At 57.8% G+C, this 17,776-nt stretch overlaps 1 protein-coding gene across 3 annotated transcripts; it reads left to right on the forward strand.

The window, feature by feature from the left end:
• On the forward strand, positions 290–10,667 carry ZC3H12A (zinc finger CCCH-type containing 12A). Of its 3 annotated transcripts, none has more exons than XM_018041783.1 (6): positions 290–612; positions 2,199–2,673; positions 6,738–6,877; positions 7,803–8,037; positions 8,537–8,643; positions 9,047–10,667. In XM_018041783.1, exons 2-6 carry the CDS (start codon positions 2,279–2,281, stop codon positions 9,919–9,921), a joined length of 1,752 nt encoding a protein of 583 aa, XP_017897272.1. In that variant the 5' UTR covers positions 290–612; positions 2,199–2,278; the 3' UTR covers positions 9,922–10,667. The 3 variants fall into 3 exon arrangements, with proteins under 3 accessions (XP_017897272.1, XP_017897262.1, XP_017897278.1); XM_018041773.1 differs by lacking the exon at positions 290–612 and adding an exon at positions 1,194–1,352; XM_018041789.1 differs by lacking the exon at positions 290–612 and adding an exon at positions 1,965–2,078.

Here is a 17,776-nt window from a genome sequence, read left to right on the forward strand (position 1 = left end):
CTCACAGAGGAGGTGACATCATCAAAAAGAGGAATAGAATTGGTCAGGCAGCAGCAGGGAGGGAAGAAGGGGAGGGCACTGCTGGCCAAGATAGGAGATGCAAAGGCACGGAAGTGTCTGCACAGCGTTGGCACAGTGCCCACCACCCAGTGAGTACTCCATAAATGCCAGGCATTATCGCTGTGGTTGGTTTATCTTCATTATGGTTATTAACCTGGACTCATTACTTAATATTTTTACTACCATAAAGGAGTTACTACAATGAATAAATGTCTAACTATACTGCACTTTTCACTGAACTTTTCTCAACTATAAAAGGGGCTGTTGTGAAGATTAGGTCTAAGGCACACACAGCACCGGGCAGGAGCGGTGGTGAGCAACATCAGAGGCGGCTTCATTTTCTCCCTCCCTTGGAGGCCAGCCCCTGGGGTTGCTGTGCCTGGGAGGCACAGAAGAAGAGGTATTTGGGGGGGTTTTAAAGATGACCAGTCAACAAAGCAGGGACTTGGCTAGGTGGAGTCATTGGGGGTTTCAAAAGCGACAAAGGTGTCACCTGGAGCCCTGGAATAGGAGATCCTGGCCCTGGATGCAAGTCTTTTCAGCTGGAACAAGGTAGGTTGTACCTGCCTTTCTATTCTGACAAGGTCCTGATTTCAGAAAAAAACTGTACCTGGCCCTGGGTGGGGCCCCAGTTCTGTGTGTACCTGTTCCAGTCACGCTGTACCTGTTGAGTGTTCCTGATTCTCAATGTGAAAAGTTACTTGCCTGGGTGTACCTGTCTTGATAACTATGGCTCTGCCTCCAACCGTGTGTGAACCAAACTGTATACCCAGTTCACTCGATCGTCCCGGACTGTACCTCCTGCACACTTAGGTCTGAACGTACGCGGACCTGTGCCTGCGTAGCCGTACACTTGGTCCGCCCGTGACTGACTCGATGTGCGTACTTGCTTTAGCCCGGGCTTACCTCACGCCTTGCGAGCCGTGCACTCCTGCCCTGCAGATCTCCCCACCGCCAGGGCCCAGAGGTTCAGAGGAAGGGGCTGCGGCCCACGCCCACGCCCCCGCCCCCATTCCAGGCCGGGCCGGCGGCTCTGGGGCAGCGGGGGCGGGGCCGGAGGCCAGGGCGGGGCGGGGCGGAGCGGCGCGGGGGCGGAGCAGGAAGGGGCGGTGGCCGCTCCGCCCCTCGCCGCCCGAGCCGGCTCTCGGCTCTCGCCTCCCCTGCCCGGCTTCCGCGTCACGGTCCCGGGCGCCACCTGCCCGCCCACTCGCCCCGTATAAAGTCGCTGGCGGCCTGGCCCCCGGGACTCGGCCCCATGGAGACGCCGCCGGCCGCGGCTGGCGCACGGCAGGGTGAGGCGCTCGCGGCTGGGAGGGGGAGCAGGCCTCCGGGGCGGGGGGAGGAGGGGGTGGGAAGGGCTCGAGCTGAGACCGGCCGGAGCGGGAGGGACGTGGGGCCAGTCCTCTCCGGCCTTGCCGATCCCCGGGGCCTCCTCCAACTTTGCCCAAGTCGGAGGATCCTGGGAGACCGAGGTCCGGAGTGGGAATCGGGCGAGAGCGAGGTTCTGGGCCGGGACGCCCTCCGCGTCACCGAGCCCGGAGGCCAACCAGAGTTTCCCAGCAACTTTTCTCGCTGGTGGGTCGCCCTGGAAACTTCCCCTCCCCCGGCCCGGGAGTCCGGCCACGGGCCCCGCGCCTCCCGGCCTGGGCTTCGAGCAGTGGGCAGACGGACGCGAGGAGGCGATGGCTTCAACGGGGAAGCCCCCGCCACCCCCTTCCAGCGCACTTCCAACCCAGCGGGTTTCCACATGAGAGCCCCGCCCCGTTTGCCGTGGGGGCGCGGTCAGGTCCTCGGAGGCCTCCCACGATTTCTGGGTCCCCTGGTTGGCGGGTGTCGGGGGTGGGTGCTGGGGATGGGATGGGAGGAGGGGTAAGACTGCCCAAGTTCAAATCCTTGCGTCACCAGCTAACAGCTGGATGACCTTGAGTATGTTCTTAATGTCTGTAGCTGAACTTTCCTCCTTCATAAGATGGGAGTGATGCTCTCTAGCTGGGAAGGCTTTTGAGAGGATAATACAGGTAAAAGGCCAAGATGGCTTTGCATACTGCCACCCATATTGTTGGATGGAGAGGGAGGGACAGGAAAGGAGGTGAGCAGGAAATCCAGTCCCATCCCTAACCCTCCTGGTTGTCCTACAGGAGCTGTGAAAAGTGCCTTCCACCAATCTGAGCTGTGAGTGGCCAGTGAAGAGAGGCCCAGGCAGGAAGCCAGCCCCACCATGAGCCTGTGGGAACTTGAAGACCGCCGCAGCTGCCAGGGGACCCCCAGGCCGGCCCAGGAGCCCACAGCCGAGGAGGCAACGACTGCAGAGCTGCAGATGAAGGTTGACTTCTTCAGAAAGCTGGGCTACTCATCTGCTGAGATCCACAGTGTCCTGCAGAAGCTGGGCGTCCAGGCAGACACCAACACAGTGCTGGGGGAGCTGGTAAAACATGGGTCAGCGGCCGAGCGGGAGCGCCAGGCATCGCCGGATCCCTGCCCTCAGCTGCCTCTGGTCCCCCGGGGTGGGGGCACCCCCAAGGCTCCCACCGTGGAGACTTCTCCACCCGAGGAAGACAAGGAGGGCAGTGACCTGAGACCCATAGTCATCGATGGGAGCAACGTGGCCATGAGGTACATGTCACTTCTGTGTCCAAGACTGTGGCCTCTGGCCGGGATTGGTGGCCATGTCTCTACCCCTCTTGTAGAGGGGACTTCAGGAAGGAGTTTGGTCTCTTCTCTAGACTGGTCTAGAGGAAGGGAAAGCCCTTTATGGAGGTCCTACTGTGTGCCAGGAGTCTTCCTTAATCCTCACAGCTTCTTGGAAGTGGGTTTTAGGGCTGTTTGAGGGGGCTTAAAGAGTTACTCTGGGGCCCACTTCTCATAAGTGCCGTTGCAAGGATTCAAACTCAGATCCTTCTGACTCCAGAGCTGATCCATGAGGGATCAGACTGTGGGCTCCAGCTTATTCACATAGGAGCCTTCTTCCTCCTCTATGAGATGGGGCTCACCACCCTTCAGGTGGTGCTTGTGAGGAATGAATGCCTGGAACCTGGAGAGAAGGGAATTGGTAGTTGTTGTTATCGTTACTGTTATTCAGGGTCTGGGACTGCTGGGGCCTTGTTGTCTCAGGCCTGGGCTCGCGTGGAAGCCGGCCCAGCTACTGAGGCCTTTGCAGCTGTGACCAAGAGTAACCTTGAGGATCTGGCGACATCAGGGGTGTGGGCGGGTGGCTTGATGCTTTGGCTCCAGGGGCTTGATGACTTGGGTCGCCTCTGCTTCTGCTGGAGCCACCTAGGCTAGACTGGGCTCTCAGGGTCCCCCAGGGACCAGAGCTAGGCCTGGGCCCCAGTAGCCATCCCCACCTCTTCCCCTATGCAGGCTCTCATGGAGGGGGGGGGTGGGGGGGGCGCTGCTGCTGACTCCAGAGAACCCAGACCTCCCTTCCATTCATCCCTGCCCTCTGGCCTCACTTTCTCCCTGTCCTTTCAAGGCAGGCTGGTGAGTCAGGGCTGGGTGTCTAGTTCATAAGGAAAAGTTCCTGCAGGTGCGGATGGGGAGACCCCAGACATGGGTGTGGAGTGGGAAGGACTCCTTCCCCTGCCTCCCTGAGGGCTCTCCCAGGTGGGCTTCATGAGGCCTCTGTCCTCTTCCTGCCCCCCATCTGCCCCTCTCATACCTGGCCGAGCTCAGCGGTCTGCCTGGGCCCGGCCTAGCTCAGTAGATATGCAGGTGGCCCTCCTCCAGCCACTTCTGGGTCTGTTTTCCCATCTCTGAAATGGTTTGAGCCTAGGTGGAAACTGAGGCAAGCTGGCATCCACAGGCCCACGGTAGCTGGTCACCCTACGTGCTTTGAGAGTTGGGGGACCCCTCTCGGGCTGCAGTAGCAGTTGACTGGGTCAGGAGTTGGGATCCCTTAGCGACTCCCTCCTCTTGGGGGCGTGGGCCGGAAGGCTGAGCCCCGGGGGCAGCCATGTGCAGTGTGTGTTTGTATCCTGGCCGGAGGAGGAGGAGCCGGGCAGGGGGAGGGGCAGGTGGTGGAAGGCCTGGCCAGAGGCCGAGCCGCTCGGGGTTTTCTGAGCTGGGGCAGTAGCAAAAGGGGAATTCCAGCCTCTAGCTTCCTGTCTCAGCTGCTGCTGGGTTCCTACCCTCCTGCCCCCTCCCGCCCCAGGGCAGGCGGGCCAGCCCCTACCATATGCAAATTGTGGGGAAATTCACCTCTTGTTTCCTTCTAAGGGAATTTTTCTCCACTTGCTGGGCCCAGCCCAGGCAGATCTTTTCACCTGGGTAGCCCTGCCCTCTACCCAGGGTGGGAGTCTGGAGTCTCCAGCAGAAGCACACGTCGTCCAGTGTCTCCTTAGGCTGAGGGGCCCTGACTTTCTGGGCCAGCAGGATTGCGGTGAGGGTGAGAGGATGTCTGTTTCTCCTCTGCCAGCAGAGCTTCCTCCCAGGCAGTGAGGACTGAGGTTAGCTGCAGACAGGCGCTCCTGGCTTGGGAGGGCAGGATCTGGGCTTGACTCAAGGGACCGCCACACGTGCTCGACTTCTGCCAAGAGTAAGGCTCTGTTCGCCTGCTTAAGGAATATCCTGGGGGCTGGGACGACTGAGAGCAGACTTGTCCCCAGCTAAGGTTTCTGATTCCCAGAAGCAGTGCTCTGTCCCGGAAGCCCCAGTGGACCCCGAAGTCCCAGGGCTTGTGGGTGCTGGCCTGGGAGGGGGCGTGTGCAGGTACACACATGTGCACAGAAGGCGGCAGGTAGATGGGGAGCTGTCAGGACACCCCACCTGGGGTCCTGACACAGGAGCAGGAGTTTGCCAGATGCATAATTTTCCCGATTCCCAGCCTGCCCCACCCACTGAACCCTTTTGTTCAAACTCAAGTTTGGAAGTTGTTGGGCTTTTTTTTTTTTCCCTCTCCTAAAGAACCTTAGCTCTCCTGTTAGGGGTCCGAAGGCAGTCCGATGTGGGTTCCAGTTCGACCTCTTACCAGTAGCCAGGGAACTTTAGATGCATCTCAGAGCCTTGTAAGGATGAAGCCAAGGAGCTATGCCATGCACCTGGGCTCGGTGCCTATGCATTCAGGCCTGCTGTGAGGGCTGTCACTTGTCTTTGTATGATCGGGCATCAGCACCCGTAGGGGTTAAGAGCACAGCCTCTGGGTGTGCACCCCTGTTTGACCATCGCTGCTTGTGATGCTGGCAACTGGTTGCCCTCTGTGGACCAGTTTCCTCACCTGAATAAAAGGGCAAAGGTCCTCTCATGACAGTCCCCTCCTCAGAGGCTTACTGATGATTCAGTACTGAGCACAGGGATCAGGGCCTGGCTCACAGCTCTCAGTAAATGTTAACTTTTATTATTACAAGTGGGCCGGCGGATGGCAGTGAGGAGGCCCCACCTGGCAGGGATGAGCTCTGCCTTCAGGTTGGACTTTGCCTCACTTACAATTTACAGAGACCTTCAGCCCTGGGAGCCCCAGCCTCACTCCTCGACAGTCTCCATGCCCGCCCCACCTCCCTTTCTATTTCTCTTGGGGCTCTAGCTGTCGCCCGCCGCCACCCCCCCCCCCAAACCCACCCACAGGATGTGGTCGGCCATGGAGTTGCCTCTTTTGCGTAATGCTTATTCTGTTTTATTTGCCAAATATGAGTCTGAGTTGTTCACTGAGGGGCAGGGGCTGTTGGGGAGGGAGGCCCATCTGGCCCCTTCCCATCCCCTCGCCTGGTCCTGGAGCCCTGCCATGACACCCGGTATTACCTGGGAGGCCCCATCCCTTCCCGTGAAGCCAGATGGAACCTCCACTTTGTTGGACTGTCTTTGGCCTCAAGCAGACAGGACCATTGTCCCACTGACAGAGGGCCCTTCTGAAGGAGGCTGCGGTCCCTCAGGCCCATTTTTCAGGTAGAGAAACTGAGCCAGAGCCACCTCAGGGCTTGCTTCTGGATCCAGCCGCGTTTGGACGGGCTGAGGTCTGGTCCACAGCCCATGGCAGTGGGGGAGGGTGTCCCCTCTCCCAGCTCGGCTGCTGGCAGAGTCCCCAGAGGCTTCCAGACCCATCTTTTGGCCTCGGGTCACGCCCTCCTGGGAGGGGTGAGGCGCTCGGTCTAGGGAATCAGGGCAGTGGGAGGGAAAGCATTCTCCCTTCACTTTCACACTGAAGGGCCCTGTGGCCGCCTCCTGCCCCGAACTGAAGGTTGACTCGAGGCTCCCCGCTCACCCTCCTCAGTCGCACTCCCGGCCGTTTGAGCAGGCCTGAACTCTAATCCAGCTTTAATCCAGAGCAACCTGGCTTCTCCTCCCCAGCTCCCACCCACAGCCCTGCGAGCCGGCAGGGGAGGGGTGGTGACTCAGTCCGCCTGTGGACATCTGGGTCCCTGTGGTCCCAGCGCCTTTCCCCCACCCCCAGGTGTGTTGTAAGCGGCCTGACCCTGCCCCACATGGGGAGCAGGTGCTGCCAGATTCCTGGGCGTCTCCTTGCTGTCTGTTGGGAGAGGAACCTCGGGGAAAAAAAAGCCCCAGGTCTGGTCATCACAGCCTGTGTGAGAAACAGCAGTGAATACAGGCGCTGGAGCTCCAGCCAGAGGGCGGGGGGCCAAGCCCAGCGGCTCCACCAGCCAGGACAGGGGCTGGAGGGCAGCCTGCCTCCCTCCTGTGCAGGCCAAAGCAACAGCAGGCTGACCCTGCCCTCCTCTCCTCCCCAGCCATGGGAACAAGGAGGTCTTCTCCTGCCGGGGGATCCTCCTGGCGGTGAATTGGTTCCTGGAGCGGGGCCACACAGATATCACCGTGTTTGTGCCGTCCTGGAGGAAAGAGCAGCCTCGCCCAGATGTGCCCATCACTGGTGAGTGGCACCTGGGATGGGGCGCGGTCTCACTGCTGCGGTTCTCCTCCAGAGAGACCCTCTAGGTGTGAGCAACAGCTTCCAGGCCCCAAGCAGGAACCAGCATTTCTTTCCCTGGCTTTTGCTGTCTTCAGCATCCCTGCTCTGAACAGTGGTCCTTGGTGGTCACCCTGGGCAGCCTCTACCTTTGGGTAATGGGCACCTCCCTCACCTAATGGTGGCTGGCTCGCGCCATATCCCCCGTGGCACAGGGTCGGGTGATATAGCGGCCAAGTCCCTGGCCTCTGTAACCCCGGCTCAGTCCCTTCTGGCTAGGCCACTTGCCCCTCATCTGAGACACGGGATGGGGTGAGGGCTAGATAACTTTGCGGGGTGGGTATCAGCATCACAGCAGTTAATCTGCCTAAGTGCTCAGCAGAGCGCCTGGCACATAGCGGATGCCAGCTGCTGGCACGTAACGGATTCCGGCTGCTACCATTGCTCCTACACGAGCTCCTGACCTTTGTGGGGAGAGCCCAGGTTTGTTTCTCTGGACGTCTTGATGTGGGGGCAGGCTGGCTAGGGTCGCCCGTTCCAGGAAAAGAGGCCCCTTCTGGGTGGGTCCGTCAGTCCTGGCTGAGACACTCATCTGGCCTCAGCTCAAGCCGGAACTCGTTGCCAGATACCCCTAGGACAGGCTGGGCATGACCAGGGCTGGCGTCCATGGGGGAGAAGGCAGCCCAGCTTCTTTGGCCAGCCTGTTCTTGGGGGTTCGAAACGAGGCGCCAGGCCCAGCAAGCTGCGGGGGTTGTTGGCCTCCACAGAGCCCCTTCCTGCTCCCGTGACCCTGGGGTTGAGAGCCTGGCTACTGGGCTCAGGGAGCCATGAGGGCTGGCTGCGAGTCCAGGCTGGGCCCTGACCTGCGTGCACCCCTGCTGCCTCCCAGACCAGCACATCCTGCGGGACCTGGAAAAGAAGAAGATCTTGGTGTTCACGCCGTCACGGCGGGTGGGTGGCAAGCGGGTGGTCTGCTACGATGACCGCTTCATCGTGAAGCTGGCCTTTGAGTCGGATGGCATCGTGGTCTCCAACGACACGTACCGGGACCTGCAGGGCGAGCGGCAGGAGTGGAAGCGCTTCATCGAGGAGCGGCTGCTCATGTACTCCTTCGTCAACGACAAGTATGTCCCCCCACTGCCGGAGGGGCTCAGGGGAGGCACCAGGCCGGGGCGGCTCTGTGGCTGAGCCGTGTGGCCTTGGGCCTGGGCAGCTCCGAGCGCAAGATTGGCAGGACCCCACAGGGGAGCAGCCGGGCTGGGAGAGGGCTAGGCTTTCTGGCTTAGGGGCTGGGTCAGGAGCCTTTGGGACAGGATGTGGTCAGTGCTTCAAGACAGTCTCTCCAGTTCCCAGCCCCGAGGCTCTGACCAGAGGCCAGTGGATGCAGCCTTAGATCCAGACTTCAGGCCTCAGCGAGCTCCCAGCAAGAGAGTCACCCCTGACTGTGGCCCTCTGGACTGGGACCTCCTCCCTGCCTCGGGACAATCCCCCCAGAGCCTGGGGGACCCTACTGGGTGGACACTAGTTTTCGGAGCTGCCCCCTCTTCGTCCGAGTGAGGCTCCCTGTCCAGCCCCTCCCCAGCACTGGGAAGTCCCCCATCACCTCTCCCCCGTCCTCTGCAGGTTCATGCCCCCTGATGACCCTTTGGGCCGTCACGGGCCGAGCCTGGACAACTTCCTGCGTAAGAAGCCACTCACGGCAGAGCACAGGAGGCAGCCGTGTCCCTATGGTAAGAGCCTGGGCCCCAGCCTCCCGGGCCATTCTCACAGCATCCCCTGATCTCGCCCAAATCAGCCTGTACCTGTGTTCTTTCTCTCAGGGATCCCCTACCCCCAACCCACGTTTCTTGGACTGGCCCTTCGGTCTTCCACCCCCTGGTTCTAGGTGAAGGTGAAGCTGAAGTTGCTCAGTCGTGTCCGACTCTTTGCGACCCCATGGACTGTAGCCTACCAGGCTCCTCAGTCCATGGAATTTTTCAGGCAAGAGTACTGGAGTGGGTTGCCATTTCCTTCTCCAGGAGATCTTCCTGACCCAGGGACCGAACCCGGGTCTCCTGCATTGCAGGCAGACACTTTACCGCCTGAGCCGCCAGGGAAGCCCTGGTTCTAGATCCCCCCTGAATTCTCTCCCAGGGAGGAAATGCACCTACGGGATCAAGTGCCGATTCTTCCACCCTGAGCGGCCAAGCCGGCCCCAGCGCTCCGTGGCCGACGAGCTCCGCGCCAACGCCCTGCTGCCGCCCTCCAGGGCCTCGAGCAAGGACAAAAGCGGCCGGCGGCCTTCACCCTCCTCTCAGCCCGGCTCTCTGCCAACAGAGCAGGAGCAGTGCAGCCCGGAGGGAAAGAAGCTGGGGGCTCAGGCGTCCCCAGGAACCCCCCGGGAGGGCCTGATGCAGGCCTTCGCCCCGACAGGCAGGAGCCTCCCTCCTAGCGGGAGCAGTGGCGGCAGCTTCGGGCCCTCGGACTGGTTCTCGCAAACCCTGGACTCTCTCCCCTACACCTCCCAGGACTGCCTGGACTCGGGCATCGGCTCCCTGGAGAGCCAGATGTCAGAACTCTGGGGGGTTCGAGGAGGGGGCCCTGGTGAGCCGGGCCCGCCCCGGGGCCCTTATGCCGGCTACCGCACCTATGGGGCAGAGCTCCCCACCACCCCAGCCTTCCCGGCCTTCAGCCGGGCCCTGGGTGCCGGCCACTTCAGCGTCCCCGCTGACTACGCACCCCCGCCGGCCACCTTTCCACCTCGGGAATACTGGTCTGAGCCATACCAGCTGCCCCCGCCCACCCCAGGCCTGCAGGAGCCCCGGGCGCCCGGCCCAGGAGCTGACAGGGGCCCCTGGGGCGGGGCAGGCAGGCTGGCGAAGGAGCGAGCCAGCGTGTACACTAAGCTGTGTGGCGTCTTCCCCCCACACCTGGTGGAGGCTGTGATGGCGCGCTTCCCGCAGCTCCTGGACCCCCAGCAGCTGGCCGCCGAGATCCTCTCCTACAAGTCCCAGCACCTCAGTGAATAAAGCTGGCCCAGCCGCCTCGGGGGCAGCACCTCCGAGAGCTGCCAGGCTGGGCCGTGGGCCCTTGAGCAGCCTGGCACTGAGGCCTACCACAAGAGGCTGGACAGAGGGAGGACTCAAGTAGGGAAGGAACCCCAAACCAAAGATCCTGTAGGATTGCTTCTGGCCCCTCCAGCCGCCCCCGGCCCAAGGGCTCAGGAGTGATCAGCCTGTTGATACACATTGTATCTGTAGTTTCAGGAGACGCTGCCAGTAACGGCTGTCAGTCCGTGGCTGAGGCCCAAACCCTCCTTTCTCTCAGAGGGCGGGGAGGGAGGCAGGGGGGAGCAGAGGCCTGGGCTGGGGGCCCTGTGCACGGCCCCTCCACCTCCGCCCCGCCCCTGGGACGCCGGCTTTGGCTGGCTCGTTGGGCACCGTGTGCCCGCCCTCCGTGGGCTCTCCTCTTAAGCCAATGAGGCCTCATCCGCGCTCTCCGTGCGGTACGCGGCTTCATGTTAGTAAGCAAGATGCTTCTTAATAACCCACCTCCGTCCCACTCTGTGCTCCTGTCCCCTGTGCCTGCGGGGGTCCAGGGCAGTCTGTCCTACCCTCTCCACCCCACCTTCCTCTATATTCAGAGCCGTCTCGCCCTTTCCCAAGAGCAGGGGGACACGTATACATGTGTGTACAGGTGTAAAACGTTAAATATTTTACACGGAAAGCCCTTGCCTCTCTTCATACTTCAATAAAGTATAATGTGAGTGCTCTAAGAGGTGATGGTCTTTGTTGCTCGGGGGTGGAGCTGGCTTCTGGGTGATGGAATGTCAGCAGGTGGGCACCCCGGATCTGCCTCCACACCCGCTCTCTGACCCTTCTCTGAAGGAAGGTTGCTGAGCTCCACGGAAAGCGCTCTGTCCCTTGGGGCAGAAGTATCCTTCCTGAGGCTTGGGTCAGGCCCTGGGAGGAGGTGGCTGTGGACACATGGGCAGGGAGTCAGGAAGCAGCAGTGTAGAGCTTGGAGTCCTGAGGCTACAGCGTGGGGAAGAGGTGCTACTGGGGGAGCTGGGAGGTGGGGCAGGCTGTCCGCTTTCCTCTGCCCTGCGACCAGGCCAAGCGTTCCAGGAGAGCCTGGGGAGTGGCTCTGGGGCTCAGCTCTGCCCTGTCCTCCCAGATGTTGCGCTGCTCCAGGCGAGGAGCCAAGTAGGAGGCCCTGGGGCAGAACCGTCCTGAAGAGGCCCTGGCAGGGTAACCACCAAGCAGGAGGTTAGGGGTTCTGGCCCCAAACCCAAGAATAAGCTCTGCCACCATGTATGTCCCCTGAGTCTGAGTTTCCACATCTGTGAAGTGGGGATGGTGATGCCTGCCTTCCAGGCTTGCACCTTACAGAGAGGACGTGAGCCCATGCACGCTGGTGCTCACTAAAGGGCTTCCCGTTGTGCTCACCTCCTGCCATCATCTCAACCTTCCCATCTGCCCCTGCAAGGAAGGAGGCCAGGCAGGAGTTTGTTTTTCATCTTTTGGTTTTGGGGGTTTTGTTTGTTTGTTCGTTTTTCCAGATAAACGAGGTATAGGGACGTCCCTGGTGATCCGGTGGCTAAGATGCCACGCTCCCAAGTGCAGGTGGCCCAGGTCCTATCCCTGGGCAGGGAACTAGATCCCACAGGCCACATCTAAGAGCTCACATGCCACAGCTAAAGATCCCACATGCCGAAATGAAGATCAAAGGTCAAGCATGCCGCAACTAAGACCCAGCACAGCCAAATAAACAAAACGTGTTTTAAAAAGGAGGTATAAATGTTAAATATTTTAAGTGAAAAGCTAGGCTTGTCAGATGAGCCCTAAACACTACCAGCAATTAGTAATCATATCTTCGAACATCTCACAAATTTGTACTCAGAATTTGTGAAACTTTCTCTTTTTCAGAGAAGATTTATTTATTTATTTTGGCCGTGCTGGGTCTTTGTGCTGCATGCAGGCTTTGTCCAGCTGCAGCGAGCGGGGGCTGCTCCTTGTTGCCGGGCACGAGCGTCTTGTTGCAGTGGCTCCTCGTGTTGGGGAACGTGAGCTCTGGGTGCACAGGCCTCAGTAGTTGCAGCACCGTGGACTCAGTAGCTGTGGCTCACAGGTGTAGTTGCTTCTTGGTGTGCGGGATCTTCCTGGACCAGGGATCAAACCCATGTCCCCTTGCTTTGGCAGGCTTAATCACTGGACCACCAGAAAAGCCCTGTGAAGCTTTTATACTTTTTTTTCTTCCCTAGAAATAGCTTTTCCACAGAACAACCATGCAGCCTATTACAACAGGAAAGGCGACACTGGCCATCTTTCTGCTTGTTAGCCCTCCCACCCCACCCCGTTGTTCTTGGCCCTGAACACCCTGTAGAAGCCTGCTCTTGAGGCGAGAATCCAGGCATGACATGGGAATGACTTCAGCAAACATGACTTCCAAGCCCCCACACAGTGCTCGTCCAGGTAGGCACCCTGTGCCCGTGACATCCAGCCACCTCGGGAGGCTATATCTGCAACCAAGAAGGGTTGTTGCCTTATTTATAAAATAGCTTTCCCAGTCAAGAACTGCATTCCAGATTAAAGGCCCTTTATGGGCCTTTGTGTTTAAAGATGGGAAGCTAAAATACCGGACTGTCCAGTTCATTATCAGCCAGTGACAAAGCTGTGACTTGCCCAAGGTCCCATGGAGGAAGACAAACCGGGGCAGGGCCTCAGCTTGGGCTCCCCTGGCCCCACAGACCTGAGGAAGGGAGGGTGCTCCAGACAATAGTTCGCAGTGACTCTCAGGCCCCGAGAAGGATAGAGGTGGGGGGTGCCCTCAGCCCTGCGCCTCACAACCACACAGGTTTACGTCTGCATGTGCTGGGCTTAGTCGCTCAGTCGTGTCCACCTCTTTACAACCCCATGGACTGTATGTAGCCCACCAGGCTCCTCTGTCCATGGCAGCAAGAATGCTAGAGTGGGTTGCCATGCCCTCCTCCAGGGGATCTTCCCAACGCAGGGATCAAACCCAGGTCTCCCATATTGCAGGTGGATTCTTGACTGTCTGAGCCACCGGGGAAGCTCAGGAATACTGCAGTGGGTAGTCTATCCTTTCTCCAGGGGATCTCCCAACCCGAGAATCACACCGGGGTCTCCTGCATTGCAGGTTCTTTACCAGCTGAGCTATGAGGGAAGCCCTTACATCTATGTGGTAACCTCTAATGTGAGAGCTGACCTGACACCCTCCCTGCCCAGCAGCTCCACCCACCCAGCCCCCCCAGCCCTCTGCATACCACAGGGTGGGGTGGGGGGAGTGTGAAGGCCCTGAGGCCCCAAGGGAGGTCTGGAAGAAGTAGGTTGCCTTCACCCCTCTGCCAATCCCACCAGCCTGCGTCCATAGCCTTGAAGGTGCACACTGAGCCCTTGGCACGGAGCTAAACTCTGACCATTCACAGCTTCTGCTCTGTAAGGAGGGGGTGGGGGAAGCAGATCTCACAGGCAGGTGGGCAGTGGGCAGGGGGCAGCAGGCCTGGGTGCTGGTGGACTGTCTAGGGGCCATGTCTGGCCTTGCTGTCTCTTTGGCAGGCACAGACAAGGGCAGCAGAGCCTGAACAGCCAGTGCCAGCTGGGGCAGGGCTCTCGGAGGACTGAGTCAGTTCAGTGCCCTGTCATCTGGACTTTCCCGGCAGCCTCGACCTGGCTGGGGCCGTCCGGGGTTCGGAGCCTCCCCTCCAGGCCTCTTTCTCAATCTGGCTTCCAGGCAGAGCTGCTTAGAGGCTGCCAGACCCAATGCCCAGCATGTTTCTTTCCCACGAGGTGGATTTTTAACTGTGAAGTTCTCCCCACCAACTCCCGCCCCACCCACTGAAACATCTTTGCTCACAAGGCTTCAGCGTCCCCTCCCATGGCAGGGACATGAGGGTCCCTGCTTCTCCCTGAAACTGGCAAGCAGACACCTCGGTCCGAGTGGCAGCAGCTTGGAATGAAGTGGCCCTGGGTCCAGGTCCACCGGCTCACCGGCTCTCCACCTCACTCACCTTTCTCACAGCCTGGCTTTTCTGGGGCACACACTATGTGGTTGTGAAGTGTGAAAGAAAGACAAAGACCATATGATGTCACTTGCCTGTGGAATCTAAAAAGGGTACAAACGCACTTATTTAGAAAACAGAAGTTTGAGTCACAGATGTAGACAACAAGCTTAATGGTTAGCGGGGTGGGGGGAAAGGTGGTGGGGGGGTAAATTGGGAGGCTGGGAGTGACATGCACACTATTATACATAAAATGGATAACCAGTAAGGAGCTACTGTGAAGCACAGGCAACACTGCTCAATACTCTGAATGACCTGCATGGGAAGAGAATCTGAAAAAGAGTGGGTGTGCCTGTATAACTGAGCCATTTTGCTGTACACCTGAAACCACCACATTGTAAATCAACTATACTCCAATAAAAAATAAAAACTTGGGGGGAAAAGGTGTGAAGTGGAGGGCGGTAGGGCCAGAACGTGATCCTGAGACAGGAGCTCAAGTCACTGAGGTGCTGGAGGGATCAAGCTTCGGGCACTGCCCAGCCTCCTCGTTCCTCCTTTTGTTTTCCTGGTTCCAGACACTGAGAAGCCAATGGGGAAAACAGAGCGTATGCAAATCCCTGCATTGGGAAATGATCCTGGGGCACTCACGGAGGATGGCCTCCCGCCAGCCCTTCCTGGAACCCTACAGGCCCCCCACCCCACCCCACCCCACCCTGGGGCTCTCACCAGCTGGGGCCTGACCCTGAGTCTTCTTGCAAGTTCTGTCCCGTGCACGGGTTAACCACACTCCGGGAGCGCACCCCTGGCAGAGAACTGGATGAAATTCCCCGCTTGGATGGATGTCCCTGCCCACTCTTGTCCCCATCCCACTGACCCCATGGGAAAGAATCCAGCAGTCCCTAAAGATCTGGAGACCTAAACTAGGTACAACTCCGGTCCCCAACCCCCAGGGCTGCTAACGCCCCCCAAACAATGCTGGTCTCCTGCAGGGTGCCGCGGGCCGCGGCTGGGAGAGGCCGCCAGCCGCCATCGCAGCTGCCAGCCCTCCCCTCCCACCAGTGATATTCTGAGCCCTCCCTTCTCGCCTCAAGTCTCCTGGAAAAGCCAGAGTGTGTGTCTCCCCTGCCTGCCCTGAAGGAGCTGCTGGGCGGGTCTCTATCTCAGACAGAAAGAGCAAGCCACAGAGAAACTGGGATTCAGTGTCAAAAAATCTAGAGTTGGGGGGAGGGGGAGGGGCAATAGCCCAAACCCTGGGCCCAGATGGTCACCGGGACCCCAGCCCTCAAGAAAGCGGTCCCAGGGTCCTAGCACTCTTGCCTCAGGGATCCTCAAACCTCTGGTTTGTTTATCAATTTATTTCTCCATAGACCATATACATAGTAGAGTGGGTAAAGGGTGGTGAGTAAGAGCCTGTTCTGGGGACCTCCTAGTTCATGGAAGGGTGTGGGAGATTTGGCTAAAAGGGACAGGAAGTAGAGCCCTACAATTAAGGAAACTGGAGCCCTGCCAGGCCACGGTATGTAAACCCTTCCGGCTAGTTCCTGAAGGGGGAGGAGGACCCGGCTGTCATTTTCGGGTGCGGCCTAAAAGCCCAGCTCAAGGTCGCTGCTGGTGATCTTAAACGGCTCACTCATTTAAGAAACGGCTGTAAAACTAGGTAGGGAGCGGGGGAGAATTGGCAACCCACCCACCACACAGTTAGGCTTGCTGCTGGGAGGCAGGTCCCTGGGACAGGTCCAAAGGCTCCTATCCTGGCTCCTCTCCAGGGAAGAGCCTCGCTAAGGCCAGGCGCGCTGGGGTGCTCTGCCTGCCACCTGCTGGCGCCTCCCGGTATGACAGTCTGGGGAGCAAGGGACCCCCAACTAGAGAAAGCCCATAGGCAGCGACAAAGACCCAGCACCGCCAACAATAAATAATTTAATTTTTAAAAGAGTATGCTACCACTTCTGTTATACATGTGAATGTTGCTCATATAAGTACAAAGTTCTTCTGGAAGGACAACTGGGAGCAGAGAGCAGGTGGCCCAACTTTCCATTGACTTCAGTACTATTTGAATACACGTCATTTGAATGTATTACTTATTCAAATTACATATTTTAAAGTATCCTTGGGTAGGGGCTTCCCTTGTAGCTCAGATGGTAAAGAATCCACCTGTAATGTGGGAGACCTGGGTTCATCCCCTGTGTTGGGAAGATCCCCTGGAGGAGGGCATGGTAACCCACTCCAGTATTTTTGCCTGGAGAATCCCCATGGACAGAGGAGCCTGGTGGGCTACTGTCCAAGGAGTCACAGAGTAAGACATAACTGAGTGACTAAGTACATCCTTGGGTAGAGAAATGAGTTATGGGCGTGGGGATGAAAGTCTGAGGAGAGCTGTATTGGCCAGAGGTCTCTCTTTTTTTCTCTTCCTGTCACTGTGTAGCTTATTGGATCTTAGTTCCCCAATCAGGGATTGAACCCGGGCCCACAGCAATGAAAGCTCAAAGTCTTAACCACTGGACCGCCAGGGAATTTCCAGCTATTGTTTACTTTTGTGCATGATCGGTAAAAACTTGGTGCACACTTACCCCCAACACATGTATGTTGTTAAATCATGATAACGGCCATTTTGGAAGATCAAAATGATTGATTGCTTGTGGTTCAACCCTAATACTTATAAATTCTCTTACAAGTACTAATAAATGAGTATTTCCGTATATTCTATAACACAAAGTGAAGAACTAAGTAAGACTGAGCCTGAAAGTAACATAAACCAAGGGTTCCTGTGTTCTTCCCAGCCCCCACCACCCTCCTTGGGGACCACACCCTTTGAAGTAGAGATCAGAATCAACTTTGTTACAGCTCATCTCAGTGGGAGAATATAGTTACTCCACAGAGGTAGTTTTTCAAAGGGAAAATTGTTTCAAATTATGGAGCTTGTCACTTAATAATTAATTCAGGCTTGATAACATTAATTTAGATTAACACAGGAATAAGGACCCCAACCCCTTCTTATCTCTGCATCTCTAATGCACATGGCCCTTGCAGGCACTGAGCAAGAGCCCAACCAGGGAGAAGTAAATGTGTACAGAATACAATCCAACTCCTTCTCCACACCACAGCCAAACCATAGCAGCACCCTGAGTCAGGCTGCCAATGTGAGGCCTTAGTTTTTGTTTATGTAATTGTCCGCACTGGGTCTTAGCTGCAGCGTGCAGGATCTTTAATTGTGGCATGTGGGATCCAGTTCCCTGACCAGGGATTGAACCTGGGCCCCTGCATTGGGAGCTCGGAGTGTTAGCCACTGGACAACCAGGAAAGTCCCCCCAGGAAAGTCCCCTCCATGTGAGTTTTTAAGTGTAATGATGCCTCAGTAATTTGGAATAAGGCTAAGGGGCAGAGGAATCAGAATAAAAGCAAAAACTAAGTCACAGTGTTTTAAAACGGCATCAAGCTTAGGCCCTGTAATCCTGGCTTCAGTTCCCTTACTTACCACATAGCTCAAGACGCCAACAATGCCTCTTTAGAATACATACTCACAGGGTACCCACGTTACCCCAGCACCCAAAGACCAGTCTGGGAATCAGAAGTAATGCTAATGCCTGCTTTCTCCTCTTCCATAATAAGGGATTTTCTTCTAAGTAAAGAGAATAAACTCCATTATCATGAAAACATTTCACCTATTTCTAGATCAATTTCCTACAGCACTCCGAAGGCCCCCAAGATGGGGACAGCAACTTGGACAGGCCGGGTGCTCCACCCTCACTGGCCCTCATGACACTTCCCTCAGTCTCTCCCCAGGCCCCAAACAGCTTCTCAGCTTCTACTTTGTGGGTTGTTCCCACTCTCCGTGTTCAACTTTGAGGGTCTGATGGTATTTACAA

This window comes from Capra hircus, chromosome 3 (genome assembly GCF_001704415.2).
Source record: "Capra hircus breed San Clemente chromosome 3, ASM170441v1, whole genome shotgun sequence".
In the NCBI taxonomy this organism is placed as follows: domain Eukaryota; kingdom Metazoa; phylum Chordata; class Mammalia; order Artiodactyla; family Bovidae; genus Capra; species Capra hircus.

Coding starts and splice junctions, on each gene's coding strand:
- ZC3H12A (XM_018041783.1), top strand. CDS start 2,279: ATGAGCCTGTGGGAACTTGAAGACCGCCGCAGCTGCCAGGGGACCCCC. Junction 8,038..8,536: donor TACTCCTTCGTCAACGACAA/GTATGTCCCCCC, acceptor CGTCCTCTGCAG/GTTCATGCCCCCTGATGACC. Junction 8,644..9,046: donor GAGGCAGCCGTGTCCCTATG/GTAAGAGCCTGG, acceptor ATTCTCTCCCAG/GGAGGAAATGCACCTACGGG.